A 26,706-nucleotide genomic window follows, 5' to 3' on the forward strand; every position below is an offset into this window, starting at 1 on the left:
TGTTTACATAATAAATATTATGAGCATTTAATATTTTAAATTAAATATCTTTTTATGTAGTAAATATTTTGGCAATCAATGCCAACATAATAAATGCATTTATTAATGACATAATAAATATAGTAGTAAAAGACTAACATGCCCATGTGTGTTTCACTAAAAGACAAAACGATGAGGGGTATTGTTGGAAAAAAAAATAAGTATTGAGATGTTAGGGTTCCTACAAGGAATGTGTCTCTAGGAAAATGTGGTTTAATCCCTAGAAGATAGAAATTGATCATATCTAGGAAATCTATTTTTTTTCCCTCAAATCCCAATGGTCACATTGATGAAGAGCCTTAACCGTGGGTTGAGATTAGAAATAAAGTCATTTTTTACGATTTAAATTATTTATTAAGAGTCGTGCTAGAATAACATTGAAATTGACATTGTTTCACACATTGTTCTGCAGAGAACCATAGATGCTTCTCACTTGTATCTAGATGAAAAGCATATATGCTTCTCTACACACATCTATGTCAACAATGTGTGAAATGATGTCAATTTCAATGTTACTTTAGTATTTTTCATTTATCAATGCATTGGAGTGTGTCCCACTATATTTGTTTACATAATTACTATATATAGGAGTGTAGTAATAAAAAAACGATGGACTAATTCTTCTTTCTCAAGAGCTTGCCATTTCTATTTTTTGGTCTATGTAAAAACAAATATTTGCACTACCTTGGGATCTGTGACGATGCCTCACGATCTCCACTCCTTGTCTCCCTGGTGTGCTTGCAATAACACATTTCCGATGCTCAAGTCAGGATTTAGTACAAAAAATAGTATCTCCTCCTATTTTTTTTAAAAAAAATCTCATACCTTTTAGTGCCTTGCACCTACATATTTAAAGGGGCTTCTTCCCTTTGATCTTCCTAGATTTTTTCCTTGATTTTCGATTGGGCAGTTCTATTATGTTAGGGTCTTCCCTTGATTCTCGTGAGTGTGGCTAAACTCCTTATTTTAAGGGATTTGATACTCCCGAACTTCAATCATAAACCCTCAAAGCTCAATCGATCGCATTGAATCGACCTTTCTTCCTCTACTGATTCGGATGCTCAATTAAGTCGTCTCGTGATTGCCACATATCGTTTTTCCGAAAAATATCCTCCACAATCTACTATATAGTTCATTCTCACATAAATGAAACTAGAATTAATGCATTCGAAGCAATATAAAGAGAGAAAATGTATTCTGCTAACTTAGTTTGTAAAGTCTTTGGATTATAATACTATAAACAAGCTTATGGATCATAAGAAAAAAAGAAAAAATATACATATAAAGAGAGGAAATAAACTAACAATTGGTTTGTTTAAAGAACTTGAATTGAAGCGTCTAGGCTTCTTAGAGAAATCGACTAATCCTCAAGGAGAAAGAAGTTTGGCTAGAACATGAATACAAGAGCATTTAGGTCATTTATATTAGTCTCTCAATGAATACCTAGGCCAAGGGGGCATGCCATCCTTTTCAAAACATGGGATATCTCTAATATTGATCAAATAGATGGGAATCTAAAATCACCCCATTTTTTTCCTTCTAAGAATAAAATATTATATTTTATTAGTCAATGGGTATAAGAGCATGTGCAATTGGGATGCTTCTTGCAATAAAATTAGTTCTTTTGGAAAAAGGAAAAACACAAGTGGAAGCAACCCCTTTATTTTTGCCAACATCTTTAGGTGCATGTGAAGCAAAGGTTGTTTGTGTAGCTTTTTTAAAATGTCAGATATATTCTAAAGGAAAAAAAAAAAAAAAATTGACTCTATGTTTTCATTGCTTGTCCCAAGCGACCAAGCCCTTAGTAAAGAGGCCTCCAATCCAATCCACCCAATTAAGAAAAAGTGTTTAGATTCTTATTTATTAAAAACGTGTTGAGATTCTACATTGTTCACTCACTAATATCGGGATAAATCTTAAGGATGTGTGATGGATTCTCGAGATACATATATTATCTTTGCCGTTGGATTTCATATTTACATGGTCAATATTGATGGTAAACACACGTATGAGTTCCCTTTCTATGAGTCTATTGATCCCAATTGAAGAGTATGCCAAATGATTTAGAAAACGATAAGTAATTTGGTTTGAAGAGTGGTAAGATAAATCTACGAAGGAAAAAAAAAAAAAAATTCCTTACTCTCGATACACAAAGGACATTAATAAGACACTTGGGAAATAGAAAAACAAAAGAATATTTCAATGATAAGTCTCAATTGAGGCAACTACAAATATTTAAAAAAATGAGAACAAGAAATTACATACAAGAAAGAAAAAAAAACAAGAAGGATCGCTCACTCAAATGCATTTGAATCATGATAATCTAATTTACCCACATGAACCATAGATCTGCACTCCTCGATTGGGATACAAAACTGCACTTTTTATGGGGAAGGGCAGTTTTGTATCTTGAAGAGTGCAAATCTATGGTTCCTGAATGTGTTAGGGGTGTCGAATGAGTATATGCCACGTGGGTAAGTTAGATTATTACGATTCAATGCATTTTGATGAAATTCAGTGCTAAATTTGTTGGTCTTGACTCAATTTCAAAAATATTTCAAATTCGATTAATAATTGAATCGAGCTAAGTTTTTTCTTGTAATGTTGATATAAATATAAATTTTATAATATTTGTTAGATATTAAATATCGATTCATCTGAGTTGCCTCATCTGAGTCTACTCGACTTGAGTGAATCTTGAGGTGTGATATCAAACTTGGTACCAAAACTCGTTTGGAGCAATTCCTGGCATCTTAGGGCCTGTTTGGATACCAGGAACAGAACTACTCTTCCAAAGAACAGGAGCTGAAGTACTCTATGGAGGAGCTGGAAAAGTAATTATGTGCAGAAATGACGTTTGGCAATCAACTGGCAGAAGTACTTTTGTGTTGGAAGTTTATTTGGGAACCATACTGACTTCTCATGACTTCTAGAAAAAAGACTAGAATACCCTTATATTATACCAGTTATTGTTTTTTATCTTTTAGTGTCATAATATGCCTCAAACTATATTGTTTTTGACATTTATAATATAATATAATATAATATAATATATATATTTAATATTTTAAATATTAAATATTAATATAATATGTTTAAATCCATTATACTTAAAATTTTAAAAAAAATTGACTGACTGTTTTTGACATAATATGACATAATATTAAAAAAAAAATTGACAGACTGTCTTTTAGTGTCATAAGATGCCTTCAAACTATACTGTTTTTTACATTTAACTATAAATTAATATAATATATATAATAATATTAATATAATATAATAAATATTAATATAATATAATATAATATTTAAATATTAAATATTAATATAATGTGTTTAAATCCATTATACTCAAAATTTTAAAAAAATTTGACAGACTGTCTTTTAGTGTCATAATATGCCTTCAAACTATATTGTTTTTGACATTTTAACTATAAATATTAATATAATATAATATAATAAATATTAATATAATATAATATAATATTTAAATATTAAATATTAATATAATGTGTGTTAACTATAAATATTAATATAATATAATATAATATAATATTTTAAATATTAAATATTAATATAATGTGTTTAAATCCTTATACTCAAAATTAAAATATATATATATATTAATAAATGTTTCTTTTGTTTGATTTAAGGGCAAATGAATTAGAAATATTTTCATAGAAAATTAATAAGTTAGGGGTATTTTGGTAAAAACGAACCGTTAGATTTTGACTCCCCGCAAGAAGAGTTTTGAGAAATAGGTTTTCTTGACTTCTTCATAAAGAGTAATTTCTTGCTCTTGCGCGGAGTAACTCTTCGAAAGAGTAGTTCATACAAACGCATCCAAACGACTTCTAACTCCCCGCAAGAGTCAGAAGTAGCCAAGGAGTCATATTCAAACGCCTACTTAGTGTTTGTTGTCCCCTGATCACACCGGCAGATTTACAGTGGGGACAATTACCCCCACAAAAATTTCTAAAACTTTGAAGGAGTCACTTAAAATTTAAAATAAATAAATAAAATAAGATCTTCCCCCCTCCTCCAACAAAATCTTATAAATTTTTAAGGAGTTACTTGTAAATTAATAAAATTTAAGATTTACAAGAAATTGCCCCCTCACAAAATGTTTTTAAATTTTGAAGGAATTAATAGTAATTTAGAATTTTTCTTATATCAACAATGACCCAAGTTAGAATTTTGCCCCCACGAAGACAAAACCTTGACTCCACCCCTGCCTAATCACAACCCTATATATTATATGGACCAAAGGACCAGATTGACACCATTAGCCAGTTAACTTGGCTAGTTCACCTAAAAAACATAGGGCTGAGACCTTGATCTCGAGCTCACAAAGGTAGGGTCAAGCTCAAAAAATTTCAACCCTATTAAATTCAATGCTCGTCTTACTAGTATTTTTTTTTTCTTTTGGCTAACCGAGTGTCTGGGATATATTTTATCTATATAATAATATACGACAGTGAATCTCATTCCTTTGACTCAAGATTTATACGGCATCATGAAAAAAATATCTCAAGGATGATTTTCTCACGTCCTTTGTCTTCTCTCTTCTTCCAATTCCCAAGAATACTCTCATTCCCAATAATTTTATTGTTTTTTCTCTTCTATCTTTTTCTAAAAACACCCTACTATTTTTTATATTGTTTTTTCCTTTTTTCAATAATATCCTTTCAAACTTATTTTTTCTCTCTCACCTTTTTCAATAATACCCTTCCAAATTTATTATTTTTCCTCCTTCACCCACTAAACTCCAAAGAGGATGCTCGTGTCATACGAGCAAACTCTAATATATGTATGATAGTTTGATGTACGATTTATAATAAAAATTAATATCAACTATAACTATTTTTCCAATTAGGATGGTGATGGCAGGGTTGTCAATTGGTCGGGTCCGGATTGGATCAAAGTCTTATTTTGTCGGATCATGTTAGGATCCAAACTCGATTAAATAACAATTGAATCATGTTTGGATCAAATGAAACCCAATTTGATATATAAAATCTAAACAAACATTATATATGAAATACAATAAACTTTATATAAATAAAATAATATGATAAACTTTAGATTATATATTCTATTCATATTTACTTGTAATTTATCAAATTAGATCCGTACGAATCAGGACATAATTGACTCAAAACCAATCCAATGGATTATTAGATCAGAACCTCACTAGATTGGATCCTTATTGGAGTCCAAATTCTCGATCTAGATCCAAAATTATCAAATCGGGATAAATCAGATTTTGGGTATATGATCTAATCCATTGACAACCCAAATGATTAGACCCCCTATTTTGATTAACAACAATGTCAAACTTCCAAATGATCAAAGAATTACAAATTTCAAAAATTAACTCTTAGTCCACTTGAATAGGAGTAAGGAATCTTTATAACAAATTCACAATTCAACTAAATCCAGACCATTGACAGCCACAACATTACTAGTCCCCATGAGGGACCACATAATTATATGTAATCGTTCCTCATTCTCTCTTCTTTACGAGAAACAAAAAAGAAACATTTTCCTTACTAACTTAGTAAGATTTTAAGTCTTAGTAAGAATCTTTTTGCTCAAATGAATAACCACATCAGTAGTCCAATACCACAATCATCTAAATTTTTACGAAAAATTTGGATCAAATACTTTTTTTTTCAAAAAAAACTTTTCTTTTAAGTTTGATCCAAGGTTTTGAAAATGAATAGCTACTAGGACTTTCACATAACTCCCAAATTAAAAATTGAAATTCAATGATGAAATTTAAAAAAAAAAACAAAAAAATTAGAAATTATTTGTTTTAAAGTTCATAGAATTTTGTTCCTTACAATCCCAAAGCATCAAATCATGTATTTGGATGCCAATAGATGAGCCAAAGACCCTTAGTGAGGGTGAAGTTCTTACTAACGTAGTAAGGCTAGTCGGACTCCAAGAAAGTCGCGCACTTGTATGCGACGAAGAATTGTCCAAACTGTCGATGGAGATTGAAAAGGACTCGCATTAAAAATAATCCCTAATATTTACATTTCTGTTCAAATCTCAGCCATTCGTTGAATACTGTTAAAATCCATATAACGGTCACTGACAAAAGATTTACTCGTTCCATTGTGAATTATTGAGGTAACGTGGACATGCTCATCCACGAATATTCGAGATACCCTCTTATTTTTCAAATTATGACAATGCCCCTTGACCTTGGTCTTCTCAATTGGGTGAATTAAAACCTACATGAAACATCCATTTCAATTTGTATAAGTTTCAAGTCCGACAATGGGCTCCTTGGAACCAAAATAAATCACATATAGTTGATTTCAATCACGAATTCTTCAAACAAATGAAACTTTTAAGAAGAAAAAAAAACTTATAAAATTTGGATTTGAAATCTTGATTTGTAATTGAAAATGAGAAGAAATGGGGGATATGAATGGAATATACAAAAAGATAAAGTAAATAAATAAAAATTCAACGTTTTGTTTAAATTCTAATTTTGACTAAAGTAGATTTACTTTAGATATTCCTTGATTAATAGTAATTAGATTCTTTAATATCCATATAGATAAGTTATAAGTAGTGCAAATCCATTAATCGAATATCCATCAATTATTCGTCAAGCATCTGATGGAAATTCGATTCTTATCAGATCCCTAGAATTTCTAACTTGAATCGAGCCAAAAAAATTATCAGGTCCACAAAGATGGATTCAATTACCAACTATTTGATTATGGGTACATTAAGTAATCTGATAATTATGTACTTACTAACATCCTTACTACAACATCTTCCATCGTAGTTTTAAATTATTTTTAATATATTCAACTTCATCTTCAATCCATTACTTTTTTCTATCTCGCTGTTTTAACTCATATTACACAAAGCCCTTGATTTTTCTACTCAAATTTTATTGCTAGTCTTCTCCAAAAATCATATCTTCTTCATGAAACTTGAAAGTTCCAAGATGTTAAAAATGATTGATTCTGAGAAGAAAAATCAACAGTTTTGCCGAAAAAATTGGAAGTGAGGGTATTTTCCACTAGTCTAATACCAAAGACTAAGGTCAAAGAATTATGTTTTGGAAACATAGGGATACGGGCATCTCAAGTATCCATTCACGAAAACCTCGAGGAGGGTATGTTACTTTAAATCAGCCTTATTATTTTATAGAGTTAATATTGCCATAGCAACTTTTACTAACGCCACACCACTATGTCCAAGATTTATATAAGAATTGGTGTAGGCATTAGTAAAAGTTTGGTGTGGCAATGGCATCTCTATTATCTCTATTATTTTATAGTAATTATTAATGAAGTTCCCTCTTCATATTCAAGAGAATTTCCAGCCTGAAAATTAGTACAAATTCCGACAATAAAAAAAAGGAGAATCATTTAGAAGGACAAGCGTCTTCTACACTATCTTTCCACGTGGCTTTTTATTAACAAGACACCACAAAACTACTCTCTCTCTCTCTCATAAGTCACAATAAAAAAAACTCTTCTTCTCATCATCTCAAACAACAAAGAAGAATCCTTCATAAATTCCAAAATAAAAAACAGAACTTGCAGAGAAGGAAAAAAAAGAAAAGAAAAAAAAAAAAAAGAGAAGAAATCTTTCTTCTTTCTTCTTTGTTGTTGTTGTTCTTCTTTGTAGTACAACAATGTCCAAAGAAATACAGAAAGATAGAGAGAAAGAGAAAGAGAAGAAGATGTTTGTTGGAGTTGTCTGGAACTGTGCATTTGAGCTTAAACTCTTATTAACTGCTTTTCTCTTCTTCTGTTCTTTAGCTACTGTTCTACAATTCCTTCCTTCTCGTCTCTCTCTCTCACCTTCTGATCTTCGTCTTTGTCTCTCCAAATTCTCTGCTTTAGAAACCCCACCATTATCACCACCTTTACCACCACCACCACCACCTCCACCTTCTGTAAAACAAGATCAGATCCTTAATGGAACCATAATCAAACGAGCTTTCAACCCATATGGGTCTGCTTCTTACAATTTCATCCAAATGGGTTCTTACAGAGGTGGAATCAACACTTTTGCTATTGTGGGTCTTGCATCAAAACCCCTACATCTCTATGGAAAACCTAGATTCCAATGTGAATGGGTCCCAAATGGTGAAAATCAATCTTCAATCACCACCAATGCTTTCAAGATTCTCCCTGATTGGGGCTATGGTCGAGTCTACACTGTTGTTGTTCTCAATTGCACTTTTTCTGAACCAGTGGGCACTGATGGTTCCGGTGGTAGGTTAATCCTACACGCTTCGACAGGCGGTGGTGGCGATCGAGATATCGATTCAACCGACAAGATTGAATCTTTAACAGAATTTCCCAAAAGCTTTAATGCTTCAATCTTTACTTCACCACCTAAGTATGATTATTTGTATTGTGGGTCATCTTTATATGGTAATTTGAGTCCTCAAAGAGTGAGAGAATGGATTTCTTATCATGTTAGGTTATTTGGTGAGAAATCCCACTTCGTTATCCACGACGCCGGAGGAGTTCATCCTGGTGTGTTAGAGGTTCTAAAGCCATGGATTGAGAAAGGGTATGTGACATTGCAGGATATAAGAGAGCAAGAAAGGTTTGATGGGTATTACCATAATCAGTTTCTTGTGGTGAATGATTGTTTGCATCGGTATCGATTTATGGCGAAATGGATGTTTTTCTTTGATGTCGATGAGTTTATTTACTTGCCACCCAAGAGTACTGTAAAATCGCTTTTGGATTCGCTTTCGGATTATACTCAATTTACTATAGAACAGATGCCCATGTCGAATAAGCTCTGTCTCTCCGCCGATGCCGGAAAAACTGTGAGGTAACAATTCTTATCATCGTCCCCATTTTAAGATTTCTTGTTTATTAGTTGATTTTTAGCTTATTAATCATTATGATAAACCATATAGAATTTTTTGAAAAAAAAATAAAGAAATTAGCAATTTTTTAACAGAATTCAATTACTAACACTGGGTCAAATTACTCAAGTTGAATCGAGACTCATTTTCGCTGGCACATCGTAATTGAATATTCTTAGAGCTGTTGGATTGAACAAATTGTCAATAACTACCATTTTTATCATTTTGTATGACATGGTAATTATGGAAACTTAGTGTTTAAAAGGTTCAAATCATTCAAGTCGAATCGGGATTCATTTTCATTGGTTGATCCTAGTTGAATTTTCTTAGCTGTTGAATTAAACAAAGTTTTCAATAATTTGTATACTTTGTCAATTTGTGTGATTAGATGATAATGAGAGATGTAGTGGTTCAAGGGATGGGGTTGTTTTGATGCTCTAAGGTGGTTGGCCCTTTGGGTTTTATGCATTTGGTCCTCCTTAGGGTCTTCTCATATGGCAAGATGAATCTTTCATCCTGATAGAGTCATCCAATGTGGTCAAAATAGTTGTTCTTTTTTAGCCAATCCACATGTAGTGAAAATTCTTCGTTACGAAACAATTTCTGCGAGAATCAGGGCATGAGCTCATTGTTGAATCATATTTGAACATGTGTATTTGGACTTTTGCTTGGACTCTTTCTTTTCTTTATTGTATTTGGTTAGGTGGGAATGGGTCTAACTTGTTTTTGGAATTCTTGATTGTCATTTGGTGTTTTGGATATTTTAGAGTAAATTCTTGGACCTACCTTCCATGAAACCATCCATGCTTATTAAAATAAAAATCAATAGGATTGGTCGATTAGACTGCTGTGTCCAATTACTTAGTTTGGCCATGATAATCTTCTATTTTATTGGTTAGCCTGTTTTTAATGAGATTAGTAAACCTAAGCCTTGGACTATGATTTTCCTTGAGAAATGGTTGCCTCAAACCCACACAAGTTCTTTATTCTGTCGATCTGACGACTATTTGGTTGATCTTAGACAGTTAAATAAAATTATGGGCATAGGTTTTTGAAAGAAAAATGTTAAAGTGATTGATTGATTATATATGATTTCAATTAGACAGTCGAAAATATCATCGTGACAAAAGCCTCACCCAAAACATTGGGGCTAGCTGAATGAATCTTGTTCCTCCATTTATTATTTTTTGAGGTTGTATCTTCTATTAATTCCAATGTATTCGAATCAACATTTGCCACTTCCATGTGGGCTCTTTCTGGCCTTTCTCTTACTCTTCTAGGCATTATTTATATAGTCTAATGGTGACATCTTGTTTTGACATTCGTCTCTTATTTTCCTTTGTGATGTCTAATTTTATAGAAAATGGGGTTTCGAGAAGCTAGTATACAAGGACGTGAAAAGAGGTATAAGGAGGGATCGAAAGTATGCGATTCAACCACGCAATGTGTTTGCAACTGGGGTGCACATGTCGCAGAACGTAGCAGGCAAGACTCAACACAAGATAGAAGGCCGGATCAAATATTTCCATTACCATGGCACCATAGCAGAACGGCGTGAGCCATGTCGTCAGCTCGTGAACGCCACCGAGCTCACATTTGAGGGCACCCCATATGTCATGGACACCACAATGAGAGATGTGGCCCAAAATGTGAAAAGATTTGAGCTAAAGACCATTGGGTCAAGGTTGCAGAGGACGCGTCAATGACAGCCTTGCTTTGGTTGTGAGGATAATTGTTTCTTTAAATCTTTTGAACATTTTTTTTTTATATAGAAAGAAAAATTCTTTAGTGAGTTCTTTTTGTATAATAATATACCATTATGGATATAATAAAACAAAAATTGGGGCGGTGAGGTGATTTTTTTTATTTTTTATTTTATCTTGCTTTAGAAGTGGGACCCACAACCAATCAGAGAGAATGGACTTGTTGTGTATCAGATGATGATGTTTAGGTCGGTAGTGTGTCTTGTCAATTATTTGATGCAAGTGAGTGGAGCTCATCATTGAGTTGGTCCTGCGATCTAACGTTCTGAATCGCTGCAACGCTATAATTCGTGGTTGACTTCTCTAGACAAAGATATGCAACTAATTATGATCCGATGCATGCTCGAGATGTCTATTTTATGGGGATTAGAATAACTCCAATCTAGTAAAAGTGGGGGAAAAATGGTACCTCGAGATGAGATATGATTGGTATGAGTTTGTTTATATGGGATTTCATGGATGTAGTTAAATCTGGCCCGACAGGAAGATTCCTTGTCCTTTTTTCTAAAGTATAAAATCTAATTGTATGGATTGTCTTCTTGGACAGAATGATGGTCTCAAAACGTAATTGATGGACTAAATCTTAGAAAATGAATAATCCTATAAGATAGTAGAAAAAGATTAATAAATATCAAAATGATGATTAGTTTTAAGGATTTTTAATGAATAGGGTCAATAGTCAAAGATGTCATATGTGGTGTTGTGTAGGCAAATATGGCCTGCATGCATGTAAGCATAACCCCGTGAGCACCGAATTATTGAACTCATTAAGAATGGGTGAAAAAAAAATACATATATACATGACACATATAAATAAATACAAGAACATATGAGTACATGACCACGCGTGTGGTGTCGATGGAAACCCTAGACACTTCAACAGTAAGTAGAACTATAGAAGGATTCCATCATTCCATCTCATTACGTGAAATGTTAAATTCAACTAATCTTGATGTCAAATTTATCCTTTTCTTTTTTATTCTTTTTTTTTTTTAATGTTGTACAATATCCATTATATATTAGAACTTAAATTTAGACATTTTAGTCAAACTAATCCAATGGGCTGGGTTCTGTTGATTCGTGAGAAAACACATGATTCCAATCATTTAGATACAAAATACAGTTGTTGAGTTATAAATCTCAACCATTGAATTTTGTGTTTAAAAGGTCGAAATAATGTGTTTTTTTCTTCTTCATAAATCAAGGGATCCTAATCCATGATTATAACGGTAAAAAAAAATTTTAATATTATATTAATATATTGTATTATTTTTCTATCATATAGTGTCGGTGTTGTAATTTGTGAGATTAATTCAACATTTCAGATTGTTAATCATTTGAAGTGAACTAAACGTATGGTATCTTGAAATTCTTTATTGAGTCGTGCCAGGGTGACATGTGGGGGCATACGAGGGGACACATCTGAAATGAAGGTGTGCACACAACCCTAGATGCACTTCCTCGAGATACGATTAAAAAGCGTCTACGTTTATTGGCGTGCCACCACATCAGATGAGTCACTCCAGCATTAATCTTCTTTATTTTCTCGAGATTCTTGAGAAAAGCATATGTTGTTGTGGGACCAGAATACTTTGTACTATATATTATGGCGTGTCTTCCTCATAGCTGTGATGTCTGATCTATGTGGGCCCACCGCAATCCAAGGCCGTCTAATTGGGTGGTCGATTGTGATGTGCGGTGATGGATACCTAACCCTCTCATAATAAACGTTTCGATAAATTATTTATATATATATATATATATGAGATGAGGCCATAGTCGGTGATATAAGCGGTGGTGGGGTGGGTCACATGACGCATGTGAAGAGACTATGAGTTGTCGGTCAGATTTTTGGTTCTCTGAGGAAGGCATTTAAGGGCATGTTCGTAAATTTAAAAGGAATCTGAGTCATTAATGTCGGCCAACTCAACAACAACTAAGGACTTAAATCTATCTGTCAAACATGCATGGCTTTCCTCAAAGGGCGTTTGTTTGACTATTAAGTTTTCGAGTGGTTATTTAATAGCAAAACGTTAGCTGAAAATAGAAAATTTTCCAAAATAGTAAACCAATCGTTTTACTTCCCAAATTCGTAAATTATTATCTTGGAAATTAAAATGGAGAAGAATTTACTGTTTTATATATATACTTTAATCAAAATATTTTAATTTTAAAATGATAATTTATCATTTTCGACATAAAAATAAAGAGTCTACTATTTTAGAAATTTTTCAATTTTTCTCTACATTATTGGAAATGTCTCTTTGTAAAAACTCGAGCACCATCACTCACTTTGCTTCAAGAAAATCCTTCTTTTTGATGATGCCATGGTTTTGCCCCCACAAAGAGTTCTTAGACTCTTGAGTACGAGTCCTCGATCTTGATTTTGTGTCAAAGTTGGCATTTGTCAAAATCTATGCCAACGTAGATGATTAATTGACAATTCATATAGCCCAGGACGGTAAAGATGTTCTCTAGGACCTCTTTTGAGATGCTATGGCCCTCACATTGGCTTTTAGCGTCTTTTACGTAAGTGGGGTGTACATTTGTGTCCACCTTCAAGGAATTGAATTTTCGGGTTTGATTTAGATTTTGCAAATATCAAATCTAAAAATTCAGGTTTGAGTTGTTTCTAAGCATAAAAACCTGAACTAAACCAAACCTAAATTAATTGGGTTTCTTTTTCTTTTTCTTTTTTTTTAAAACCCCCTTCTAAAATCATACTTTTGAAATGAAATTTAAAAAAAATATATTGCATAAAATAGAGGCACTAATCACAAATTAAGAATAAAATAGAATTATATATATATATAGGGACGGTTCAGCAACCCTAAAATTTGCCAAGTTTAGTGCCAAACATTTTTCAAAATATGGGTTAGAAGTTTTGGAATGAGCTGATTTTTTGTGAGGATGATCTCTATAATGAGGAGATCATCTTCACCAAAAATCAGCCTATTCCAAAAATTCTAACCCCATCAAAAGTGATTTACAAAAATTGGACGGTCCACGATTCTTCAACTTGTAAACTAGGGTTAGAAGTTTCAAAATGAGCGGATTTTTTGTGAGGATGATCTCTTCACCGTAGAGATCATCTTCACCAAAAATCATTCTATTATAAAACTTCTAACCCCATCAAAAGTGATTTACAATAATGTTTGGCACCAAACTTAGCAAACTTTAGGGCTGTCGAACCGCTCCCATATATATATATATAATTAAATTAATCATATTTCCAACTGTCCTAATTGTTGACCTAGTCGTTTCAATTCTCTTTGTTCATTTTCTTTCTTAGCTAACCACCAATCTTTCAAGTCGATTAATGTCTCAACTACCTTTGGAATCATACGATGTAGAGAGAACTCTTCCACATATACTAAACGTTGATTAGGAAGTAACTATACACAAACAAATGATTAGTGGTAGACACGTGAATGATTAGTGGATCACATGCCATTACAAATAACGCACGATATTATATGTTGTACCCCTTCTAGCAATCCAAGAATTTTTAAGTGTTTTGATTCCAATTTTCCAATGAATCATAGTCCAAGTAATGATAACGAAATACTTTGCATAAAAGGAGGCATGGACGATATAGATAATAATCAATTAAAAATAGAATTAACGCCAGAAGAAGAATAAGATGCTACATTACTACCATTTACAATTAAACTATATTCATAAATATAAAAAATAAATAAATAAATAAATAATCTTTTTCTTTCTCTTTTATGTTTCTTTTTATTTGCCAAATTTAGTTATGGTTTTAATAAAAAGTTGAAAATCAAATTATCTTAGACATAAAAAGAGGATTTTGTGGTCTTTTACTCATTTTATTAGTTGTTGGGAATCTTGAAAGAAAGTGATAGCACTTAGCAGGTTAGAGTGAAGGAACATTTGCTTCAAGAAGTTCTCGACATCATCTTGAGATATAATTTTCTTTGATGTTACAATATTTTCTACAGGATGCCATCCATTTTTTTGACCTTTTTTACAACATCGTCGGATGCCGTCAAATCTTGCTTAATGGACAGCGTACATTGGAGTGGGGTTCACACTATCTTACTCCACTTTATTGTCTTTTTTCTTCACCCCATTCAATTTTGATGTATTTCTTCCCATCCTTCTCTCCTTTTTCAATGATATCTCTCCAATTTTACTATCTTTCCTCTTTTACTTTCTTTTTTAATAATTCCCCAAAAATGATGTTTGTATCTAAACTCTAATATATAGTAAAACACAATGGTGAATCTCACTTTTATTTGTTTCAAACTTCTATTTAAAATTTTATTGAGATTAGAATTCAAATCATCAAGTTTTTAGAAATCCAAAATATGTGGTCATATAATGAAAAATTTTACATGATGGTTACCTATACAGATTAAAAAGTCTTTCTTCAGTGGGTTATGTCCTTAAGATTCTACCTTAAGGAGATTAAGTAGAAACTACAGTTGTTTCACGTGGAAAAGTGGTTCTTCAAATTGTTGCTGGCTTGGAATGCTCTGTAAATGGGGGAGAGCAAGAATAATTCACCTCTAGTTCGAAATATCCCCTTTGGTAGTAATGAAAGTCCGCAATTTTATTACAAGACATGTCAGCCAAATTATGGGTCCAAGCTCGATAGTTGGCACAGTTTAGACAAGCCAACTTTAGGCAAAATTTAAAATCTCATTTCCATGCAATATTTGGGTTAGAAGAAAAAGTCAGACGATTTCGATCGAAGCATTCATAATTCTAGGCACATACCAAAATAGAAGTGCATGGATTCCTTTTCTTCACATCATTTATTGTTGGGGAGAAAAGGTTCTCCCAATAAAATGATTCTTGAGGAAATTGATTTCCAGATTTAATTTATTTTCAGTTGCTTTGGGGATTGGTTTGGCAAATACTTTCCCACCTTGCCAGGAAAACTGTGGTCTCCAGAAAAAAAAAACTTCTCTTTTCTGTGAAAATGCAAAATCAATCCTTGAGACCACATACTTCCTCCTTTCTAGCTCTGAATGGCTTTCCCTTGACAAATCCTGGTTAAAACAAACATGATACTTCACATGTAAAGCGCTCATTGTTAAGGAGAGATTCCTTGCTGTCTAATAACCGCTTTATCACCCTTTATTCACAGTAATTTTTACAAGACCAGAGATCGATCCATCAATCGTTGTGCATGCTCTCACCCCCACCACACGACTTCATTTTGGTTCTACGCAACTTGTTTGTGTTGCAGAAGGAGAAAGTGCCCAGGAGGGTTGGTATGCTAGAGAAAATCTTGAAGGAGGTGATGAGATTTCCACATTTTTTCAATGATATCGAACTCAACCCATACCTGTTTCCTATTGTCCATCATGGATCACTGTCTCTCCTTAACACCATGTGTTGGTAGAACCCCGGAATCATGAAACCACTGATATTGAAACATTAAATTATTTTCCTTTTGCACGTTTGAAGGTGGGACAACATGCTGCTGACACCAGAACCGAGATGGTATAAGTGATATCCATGGTCTTCTCTTCTGCTTCAAAAAGAAATAAAAGGACAACACAGCTGTGAATTGTTGACACTTCTTCGACATTTTATGAAACAAAAATTGTGTTTTCATTAGGTGGCTGTTTACTTCTATTAGCATAAAAAAATCCAATCTCAAATGTGATCCCAGACCAAATTGAAACTATCATCAAGCAGAGAGAAATATAATGGAGACCGTGAGCCATGATCACACGTGCACACTGTCCTTCCATCTGTCAGTTCATTATACATGTGTTTAGGCAGGTATGCTGGTGAGTATAAATGTATATATGTGCAAGTAAAATACCAACCACCGATGCTGTAAATTATGTCTTGTTGCAACACGGATGCTAGTATTCCTTTCTCTTATATCTGTCAAAATGATTTGGTGGTAACAGAGGATGATTCATTTTTAACCTTTTCAACGTCTGCGAACTCCTCAGAACTGACAACTTGATTTAGCTTTGTAATATACAAACACAAGCAGAAAGAGACTCGCACACCGCTCAATCTATTAGACTTGATACATTAAGATTGTACATAAATACAGAAACAAAATTCTTACTGGAGAGAATTATAGAATAGGATCAACACAACAGAGATTCCGATGATGACTGGAAAAGCGGTTACTAAGTACAGTGCTCCATATCCCTGTGCAAGAGAATTAGCACTTTTAATCTCATACCCAAATAAATAAAATATTACCAAATGCAAAAGAAAAGAGTTTTCTGTTTAGAAGGGTCGGTTTTGGGAGAAGAACCACTCAGTACTGTGGCACCCATTGTAACAAAAAGCAGCATTTTGTTTTTGAAAAAACAAATGGGTTTAAAACATGTCTTGTACCTCTGACGATTAAAACAATTAAAAATACGTTTTCTTTTTAAAAAGTAAGGATTTTTTATTAAAATGTGAACTATAGTCATGGTGCAGCAGTACTACTGTGCCTATTGTTTAAGATATCATCCAATTTGTTTATGACAGCAATTTAACATTGGTCCCATATTTGAAAAAATTGGTGGATAAGGATGTTAAGAGGAACCAAGAGAACGAACCACAACTGAAGGGACTTCTGTTTCGTCACTGTCATCATCCTCAATTTGAGCAGCAGAATCCCAGTCAATGTTGAGTCTCTTAGCAGCCACTTGAGGATCAACACCGGTGTCTGTGGCTTTTGCATATAGAGATTTTCTAGGTTTCTTCTTTGGAGCTTCAACCTATTTTGCACATGCAACATTAATTAATGAATTAGACAATGCACATCTACGGGCTTGCTATCAGTTTCAGAACTCAGACTGCCTGCCGACACATTTCAATCGAAACATCTTATAGAGTTTGGCAAACATGGGATCCAGGCATAATTTTTTAGCTATATGGCATGTGGAAAACCCAAAATGGTACAGCATAGTTACAATTCAAACAGGGAGAATTAGAGCACATAAATTAGGTAAATTTCCGAAGAAAAATAGACAAATAATATATATCTGTCATCACATTTCAGTAACTAAAATGTAGAATCTATACCAACACCAAAGATTTATTCACGAACTTTGGCACTTACTTCTATTTTTGTTTTTGTATAAATCAACCATTCTCTGAATTTTAGTTTAAAACCTAGGGGAAAAAAGAACATTATACAACAAAGAGATTGTCTTAAAATGGAACAGATTCTGCATTTACGCTCAATTTGATAAGGATGGGGGAAACCAATTTTGAAGTATCCAGTTAACTTACTCAAAAAAAAAAAAAAAAGCAGCAGCAGCAGCTTTGATACAAGTATTGAAATAATTTCTCTAAAGTGTGCTTACAACAAAACCAATCTAAATCAATGTTGCATGATGGGATCAATGCTCTCAATAATTCTTTAATCAAAATAAGCATATCTTTAATCATTTAATCACTAAAATCCTCATAGTTTGGAGTAGGTTGTGAGGCTGATCCTCTATTGTGTGATCTTGAGATGCATGCTGGAGTGTGACGCCTTCACCTCCCTCTCCAAAGCACAACTGATGGGGCTACTATGCTATGACAAGAGGTGGGACTTCTATCCTTTATATAGACCTTAATTAGGGATCCTAATTCAAACTCGTCAAAACATTGCTAAGATGAAATCCACGCAACTTCTTTTGTCCATAGCTTCCAATAAGAATGCCTTTCTCAATGGGGATCTTCAAGAAGTCGTTCACAAGGAAACTACCCCTGAATTATATGCGAGGGGGGGGGGGGGGGGGAATGTGTAGCCAACCTCAAATCTTTGGGACAAGACTTTGATGAGGAGGAGGATGAAGAGGAAAGGAGTGTGTAAAAACTCGGGAATAAGGTTATGGCCTAAAACAAACTTCTAGAGCATGGTTTGACAAATCATCCCTTATGGAAGTAAATTTCAAGGCTGATTTAAGCATCTAGAGATGTATATAAGATTGGGTGGAAAATTAAAATATCTCACAGTGATTCAACCTAATATCACATGTTGACGTTTGTAGCTGTTGTGCAGATTATACATGAGCCTAAGAAACTCATCTTTACTCGGTGGATCGGATCCTCTGAAACCCAAAAATTCATCCCCTGGAAATGGGGATCCAATTTTCTAAGAATGGAAATTTAGAGAGTGTAGGCTATTACAATGCAAATAGGGTTGAGTCCAAAAAAGATGGGCAATCTACAATAAGTTATTGCACCAAGGTTGGTGAAAATCTAGTTACATGGAAAACGAAGAAGCAAACCGTTGTCGCTAGGTCTAATGCTAAAGCTGAGTATAGAGTTGCAGAACATAAGGCATGTGGATTAATCTGGTTGAGGAGAATCATGGAAGAATTGGGTTTTAAAACCTTCACACCTATGAGTGTTTGGTGACAATCAACTGTCCATGCACATTATTGCATCTAATGCCACATTTCATGAGTATACAAAGCATTGAAGTAGACTTTAACTTTGCTAGGGAGAAGGCGGTGTCGTAACAGACATTTGTTTTTTGTTTTTTTTGCTAGGCAAGCGAGTGGGTTAGTGGTAAGCGTGAAAGTGGGTTCATGAGATCACCTATGGAAAAATCTTCAGGAAAACTAAAAAGGCCTAAAATAAATAGGACAATCTGATCTAAAGGAAAAGTGTAGGCACAAGGCTTAACGCTAGTAGCTTTCATCATAGTCATAGACTTCACTGCAAATATATTATAGGTTTGGACTGCTGATCCAACATTTTCTTGCCAAGAAAGCTCCCATAAACAAATAGATGAATTTTATATTTTCCTTTTCTTATATTCCAAAACAAGTTTAGCCACGACAAGTCATTGAGTGACCCACAAAAGGAAATATTCTTGGTGATTTTTATGTGTTATGAATAGAAGGTCCTATCAAACCCCAGCCATAGAGAAAATGAAAAAGACAAACCACAAGATTGTAAGTGTCATCAAGTCCTATATGACCCGTCACCAAGAAAAAATAAAATAAAATAATCTTTTTGAGTAAAAAACCAGAAGTTTTTGAGTGTCATCGCATAAATTAATTGAAGTACATTCTTTTTTGCTCCAGAGACTCCTGAATTTTAAAAATGAGAAGTTAACATGGTATTATATAATAAATATGTCTTAGTTGTTCAAGAACAATTAACATTCTTTTCTCGATCTTGGAAGGGGGAACCTTTTACATCATTTAAAGCAGTCATGAGGAATTGTATATTAATTAATAAACTACTTAGACAAGAGAAAAACTACTTACCATAATTATAACCTTCAGAACAATTAATGGTATATTTTAATTTAAAAAGGGTGCAGACAAATTAACAACAATACCTCAAGGTCTGGCCAATTAATCATTTCTTCAGCAAGAATCCGAAGAGCAGTACGGTTTTCAGGAATTCTTCCTTCATTTACCTACAAGGGTTTGAGCAATCGAACCATAAGTAACTAATTGAATCTCATAAGATGCAGGCCGACAATATATTTGATTTCACATACATGTTTATGGATATATAATATGAATGTTGTAAGTATTTTTATTTTCGCAATGAGGTGTAGAAAAATAGACCTTAGACTGCAGTTATGAAAGAAAGGAAACCTTTAAGTTAAACAATAGGTTAGTTATGATCTCATGCCCTTTCAATTCCCAATTCTCATATCCCTATCTAAATGGAACTAACGTCAGAGAGAGTGGAATTAAGAATGTGAAACTCACATTCTCTATTGCTTACTATAACGGAAGGCAGTGATATAAAGATCTGAAAGAAATCAAGCTCCCCCATCTACAAACATTCTCGCGATAAGAACCTCAAAGGATATTACTTCCAACTTTTAATCCTACTTTGACTTTTAAAAGAGTATCCACAAAGAATAATTGCAATTAAAATTAAAGAACCCCAAAAAAAGTTATGAAAATATCTTAAAAGACCCAAAAAAAATTAAAAAATTCCAAACAGCGTTGGAAACTTTCTGGAAAAGTTTGCAGCCAATAAACTTACTGAAAAAAGTTCAACAAAAAAAAAAACTTGCTGCATAAAAGAACAAGGCAATCTTATATTCTGAAAGAAAAGAATTTTTTTCTTTGTTATGAAGAAGATATTTTATTACCTAAACAGAAGTAAAAAAAAGGCTCAGGAACAAACCAAGGACCCACAAAGGCAAAGCTCTAAGATCACAGAACCTATACTACTTACTGATGGAAAAAATTTGGGCCATTGTAATGCAATATTGCATTTGCATCATGTATTTTCATCTTCTCCATGTGTCTAACTAATGATGATGATCCAGGTTGTTAAAAGAACTAAGCGGAGATTAGGCGGTGGATTGCATAGTCACTGAGGACTTACTGAAAGTTGCAATTAAATTGTGGCTTTTTCAATAAGTCACGGCTTTTATGAACTTCGTGACTTTTTCAATAAATTCATATGCATGCTATTGTAACAAGCACTAAAGGTATTTTTGTAATTTGAATAGTTTCTTCGATCATGGATATTTTTGTAATTCTATTATGTAGGTTACTATACTTTTTGATAGGGGTATTTTTGTAACTTCATATTACCTTAATATAGCAGGTACTAAGGGTATAGTAGTAATTTGAATAATTTTTATGAGGTTGAATAAGTTAAAATGTTTCAAAGTAACAAAAAAAAAATTGTGTTGCAAATATCAACTAAACACAACAACAACAAAATGCAAGTGATTTCCCACTGGTTACCAAGCAATAGTAAATCTTTCAGCAGATATGTAGTGTACCAAGCAGGGCCTAAATAGGAAAAAATGAAAGATGAACTTGATCCACTAGAAAGAGGAGAAGACCTTGATAAAGATTATGGTGACCATTTAATTGATGAAGCATCATATACTGAAGAAGGCACTGAATTTTGATGCTTTTGACCGATTGATGAATTTTAACTTGGACTCATGATTATAACCTTTTTAGTATGAACAATTACACAGCCCTAACTTTAGCTCATTTTTTTCGATTATTTTCTGATTTTACACAGCCCTAACAGACTAACACACTTGCTTTCTTTCTTTTTTGGTTTTTTTAATAGGTATAATAACCCAAGATTTTAACAACTTCCAAAGATAAAGTAAATTTTTTTCCTCTCTAAATGCTTTTCAAATACAATTCCAAACACCCACTTAGCTTGTAAAGAAAAATCATAACATTTGTTACATTTCCTCTCAGTTTTCTTGGCATAAGCAGAAATAAAACCCACTTCAAAGTTTCTGCGTAAAGTACCATTCAATTCAGATAAGGACTCAAACCACAGTTTCTCCATAAACATATAAATTAGAAATGAAGAAAGACATATAAGTGATAAAAAAAAATGCACATACATCTTCCAAAGCAGCAGCTAAATCTTCCCTTGTTGGAGAGTTGGAATCTTCAATGCCGAGCAATCTCCTTCGCTCAACTTCTCTTGGATCCTCAATCATGATGGTTAACTTAACCTACAATTTAAAAAAAAATTAATGAAGCAAATGAATTCATTGTTTTATATGAAGGAAAGGGGGAAAAAGATGAAATTTTTCACCAGAATGAAATTATCTTCGGCGATATATATAGATTAAGAATGGGAAAACATACACAATCCAAGCAAAGAGGATTAATTGTAGGAAAAAAGACTCACTTCACTAAAGAGCATATCTCTGTTTTTCCTCAGAAGCTCCAGGACCTAAAAAATCAGGAAGGTAAAATAAAAAAATTAAAGAATTAAAGAATTTTTCAGATAAGATTTTTATCATTATTATAATTTTGTGGAGAAATTGAAGAAGAAAAAGAAGTGGGAGAGACCCTTTGGATTTGGCGGACAGATTCGAGGTCTTGAGAATTTGGGTCATCTTCTTGTTTCTCTTCCTCAGTGGTGGAGACACGCAATTCTGTTTCTTCCTTCCCAACAAAGACGATAAGCCTTCCAATCCTCTTTTGGTGATGGCGATGGCGGAGAGAAAGGGAGGTAGTGTTGGTGGTGGGTCTGTAGCAGATGGAAGAGTGGTGGCGGAAGATGGGGCTTAGGGTTTCTATTGGAGAAGGTGAAGAGGAAGATGAGGAAGCAACTGGCAGTTGAAGCAGTTGCAGAGCCATTGAGTGATATATGATTTCACTCTGATTGGCGCCTCTTCTTCTTGGGTTGGGTGTTGGGTCTTTAAGCATATAATTGATTATAATAGATTCTATTGCCACACCAGATTTTACTAAGAGCACACCAGTTCACATGATATTGTGGAGGAAGGGATTTTTTTTCAAAACATGCATAACTTATGTCTAAATTTCGATTTCCGTACACTGTTCATTTTAACATTTTAATTTTCAAAACATGCATTTCGAGTAAATGTACCATTTTTATAATCAATGAGTTCACTATTATACTTACAAATTCGTCAATATTAAAAGTGACAACTTAAAAAAATGACGAATGCATGTTTTGAAAATTAAAATGAACAATGTATCCAACTCAAAATTTTATCATATTCAGTACACGAAATGGAGATTCACCCATGAAGGAATTCACATACATCTTGGAGTGCTCTCAATAAAAGGTTGTTGTGTCAATAGAAGCTCTCTTTGTTATTTTATTTAAGTTATCTCATATGAATTATAAGGTGATTTAGACATACCCTTTTATATTTTGGATAATATTTGATATGCCTCTATTTTTTGTGGGGCGTTCTACTTGTATACACCATTTGTGTTTTGTGGCGTTATGTCTCTTCATTGGTTTCCTACAGCCGTCCATGTTCGTATTTGTTCTAAACCAATGCAATAGAGAGACACAAGCAATACTCTGTTTTACACATTCAACTCTTACTTTGAATTCTATCTTTCATTCTCTATTTAATTGTCATTATATTATAATATTACTACATTAAGAAAACATTCAATTAATCAAGTTCGTTATAACGTTCCAATTAGAGTACCCCTATAAAGTGTGGGTTGTTGTATCTTAGAGAACAGGTACCTACAGAACTGTGGTATCATAGCATGGGCAAAATTTACTTTAGGACAGTGCATTCATGCATGCCTCAACCTCTAAATTTAAGTTAAGCATTTTCTATTACATTCAATTTCAAAATCTGAAATTTTCTCAAATTTCTTTTTTTTTTTTCTTTTTTCTTAAAAACTAGTGCACAATTATCGACAAAGTTAAAAAAAAAAAAAAAAAGGGTAAATAAATAAATTGACCCTAACAAAAAGTTCTTCACACCCACTTAGAAAAAGGTTAACCTTTTGTTTGATAGAAAGTTACCAAAAATTTTCATTGCGAGTCGGAAGCATCTCATCAAAACTACCTGAAAAGACATGATAGGAACCAACTAATTGGGACATCTATAGGAACCTATCAAGTTCTTTTAGGTAGGTTCGATAGAATCCTATGGAATCTCTTTTGGCGATTTCTACACTGAATTATTGAACAAAACTTCATTTGATTTTTTTTTTTTTTTTGCGAGATGTCCAAATCCCTAGACTAGGAGTTTAGGTTTTCGTATTCATTCCTAACCTACTTTGCAAGTTTTATGGGTACGACTTAGTGCAACATGAAATCTTACTTGAAACCATCATCGATGTACATGAGAAAAAAGACTGAATGAAATTCAATTGGAATCGTGGGTGCAAAGAGTAACTGGAAAAAAACTGTAGTTGTGTTGAGACTGGAAGGATTCTAGGGAGGTGCAAAGAGTAAGTAGATATGAATAGACTAAATGGTGGGTGCAAGTAACTAGACTCTTTTTCAAACCGATGACATACCCCTTAACTTCATTCTAAGTAAGTTCGAATTCAGTAATTATTTGGTGAGAGATCAATTCTATTAATTTGGATAAATTTGGAGAAATTTAAAAAATATATATATCTTATGGAATGTGCTTTGATTTTCACAAATAAGACTAACAGTCTAAATGATAGGATACTAAATAGACAAATTTACCAAAACATACACCAAATATTGAATAATTCCCAACAGGAGTATTTTTTAACTTACTTCCGAAAACGGTAAGTTATCATTTTCAAAAATATTTTATTTTATCAAAACGGTACAAATAATAATTTTCAGAATTTTAGTACCAAAAATACATTTTTTATAATAATAATAAAAAATCAATGTCAATAAGATCCTTTTGACATTGTATAAAACAAATTATGATCCCATGTCAAAGGAATCTTGTTGACATTGAATATTTTTTTTAAAAAAAAAAAATCAATGTCAATTGAATCCTTTTGATAACATACAAAAATAAATCATGTTCTCATGTCAAAAAGATCATGTTGACTAGGGGTGTAACTTGGTACGGTTCAAACTGATAGCTTTGGGGTTGTTTGGTTCGGTTTGGAACAAGTTATGATTCGGTTCCGGGTTACGAAAATGAAAAACCACTTTGGTTCGGTTCTCGGATCAAGCTTGTATAGAACCGAACCAAAACGAGAACTGACTCCCTATGAAATAAATAAATACATATGTATATAGTAATTATTATGAGCTATTTAGGAGTAAGGACACAGATTAGTGATCTTTTATGAATAAATGAATAATTTTTTATGGATAGATTTGTGATTTATTGTATGAAATTTTATATTTATTATATGTTTGTTTTCACATTAAAAAATATTACTTACAATTTATAGAATATTGACAAGCCGTAGAACTGAACCGAACCAAGCCGACTTTAGTTTGGTTTGAGTTGGTTTGGTTCCAATGGAATTTGTGGAACCGACCTATGTTGATTTGGTTCCAATTTGACCTCAATAGTGTTGACATTGAGATCTCATGTTAAAGGTTTTTTTTTTTTTTTTTTTTTTTTTAATTACTCAATGTCCACAGGATCATTTTGACATGGGATTAGAATTTATTTTGTATAATGTCAAAAGGATCCCATTCACAAATAACAACTTTAAAATAAAAATAAAAACTCAATGTCAACAGGATCTTTTTGACATGAGATCAAAATTTATTTTTGTACAATGTCAAAAGAATCCAATTGACAGTGAACTTTTTTTTTAAAGGATATTTTCAATAATAAAATTCTGAAAATTTATTGTTCATAATATTTTGATAAAATAAAATATTTTCGAAAACGATAACTTGTCATTTTCGAAAATAAGATGTATAGTACTTTATTTTAATAAATTACTCAATTAAGTATTGGGTCTACACACCCAATAAGGCCAATTTGTCCATGATCAAGCCAGTGTCGCTGGTAATTAGAGAAGAAGCTCCACTCAATGAGTGTATTGAAATTTGTATCACCATCGACTTCATCAAAATGAATCAAATCGTTCGTCATCTTGGACCATGTATCTTATAAAGGATCATAATTTAGTTAGATTACAAATCTTACTACGAGTTGTTGGGCCCACATGGATTGTCCAATTGGGAATCACCACCGTAGTCCTTCTGGATTTCGGGGAAAAACTTAGATTCAAAAAAGAAAACAATTAAAAACAAGTCCTATGAGCTTGATGGCAGGTGTTGAAAAGTTACCCGAGCTCTTGTTGAGAAATTTTCTTTTTTTTTTTTTTTTTTTTTTCAAAAATTTGTCCTTTATGACCTGTGGCATCATATGATGGTTTTTTGGATAACACAAATTAATGTGACTAGGAATCACTCCCAGGTATGTTAAATAACAAACTAATGAAAAACGTTTAAGAGGCCCTAAAGAGAATCAAATATTGTGCCGTTCATTTTTCAAAATAAAGGTTACAAATTTCATAATAGACTGATATTTTGTGAGGATGATCTCTATAGTGAGAAGATCATCCTCAACAAAAATCAACTCATTCCACAACTTCTAATCCTAATTTACGAGTTAAAGATTCTAATCCTAATTTACGAGTTAAAGAATCATGGACCGACAGATTTTTATAAATCATTTTTCATGAGGTTAAAATTTTTGGAGTGACCCTCACAAAAAATCAGCCCATTCTGAAATTTCTAACCCATTTATTGAAAAAATGTTTGCCACAATGTTTGACTCTCTTTAGGGCCTCCGAACGCCACCCCACACTAATTGCATCAAATTGACTTTAATGGCGTGGATCCCCACTAGGTTTGGTGGGTAAAAACTTGATAAAATAAGGTTAAGTGTGG

General features: G+C 33.0%; 2 protein-coding genes across 2 annotated transcripts; one reads left to right on the forward strand and one right to left on the reverse strand.

The window, feature by feature from the left end:
• The first annotated feature begins 7,560 nt into the window (after positions 1-7,560).
• LOC147411041 (galactan beta-1,4-galactosyltransferase GALS3-like) lies at positions 7,561-10,771 on the forward strand. Its single transcript, XM_086443725.1, has 2 exons — positions 7,561-8,868; positions 10,266-10,771. The coding sequence occupies exons 1-2, from the start codon at positions 7,709-7,711 to the stop codon at positions 10,609-10,611; spliced, it is 1,506 nt and encodes a 501-aa protein (XP_086299851.1). The 5' UTR covers positions 7,561-7,708; the 3' UTR covers positions 10,612-10,771.
• A 5,780-nt stretch (positions 10,772-16,551) lies between these two features.
• On the reverse strand, positions 16,552-22,747 carry CEST (death domain associated protein). The gene is made up of 6 exons (XM_086443736.1): positions 22,419-22,747; positions 22,255-22,299; positions 21,962-22,075; positions 19,952-20,032; positions 17,220-17,381; positions 16,552-16,818 (listed from the first exon to the last, which is right to left on the reverse strand). Exons 1-6 carry the CDS (start codon positions 22,707-22,709, stop codon positions 16,729-16,731), a joined length of 783 nt encoding a protein of 260 aa, XP_086299862.1. The 5' UTR covers positions 22,710-22,747; the 3' UTR covers positions 16,552-16,728.
• Between the last annotated feature and the right edge of the window lie 3,959 nt (positions 22,748-26,706).

This window comes from Akebia trifoliata, chromosome 1, assembly GCF_017979445.1.
Source record: "Akebia trifoliata isolate Shusen 1 chromosome 1, ASM1797944v1, whole genome shotgun sequence".
Taxonomy (NCBI): domain Eukaryota; kingdom Viridiplantae; phylum Streptophyta; class Magnoliopsida; order Ranunculales; family Lardizabalaceae; genus Akebia; species Akebia trifoliata.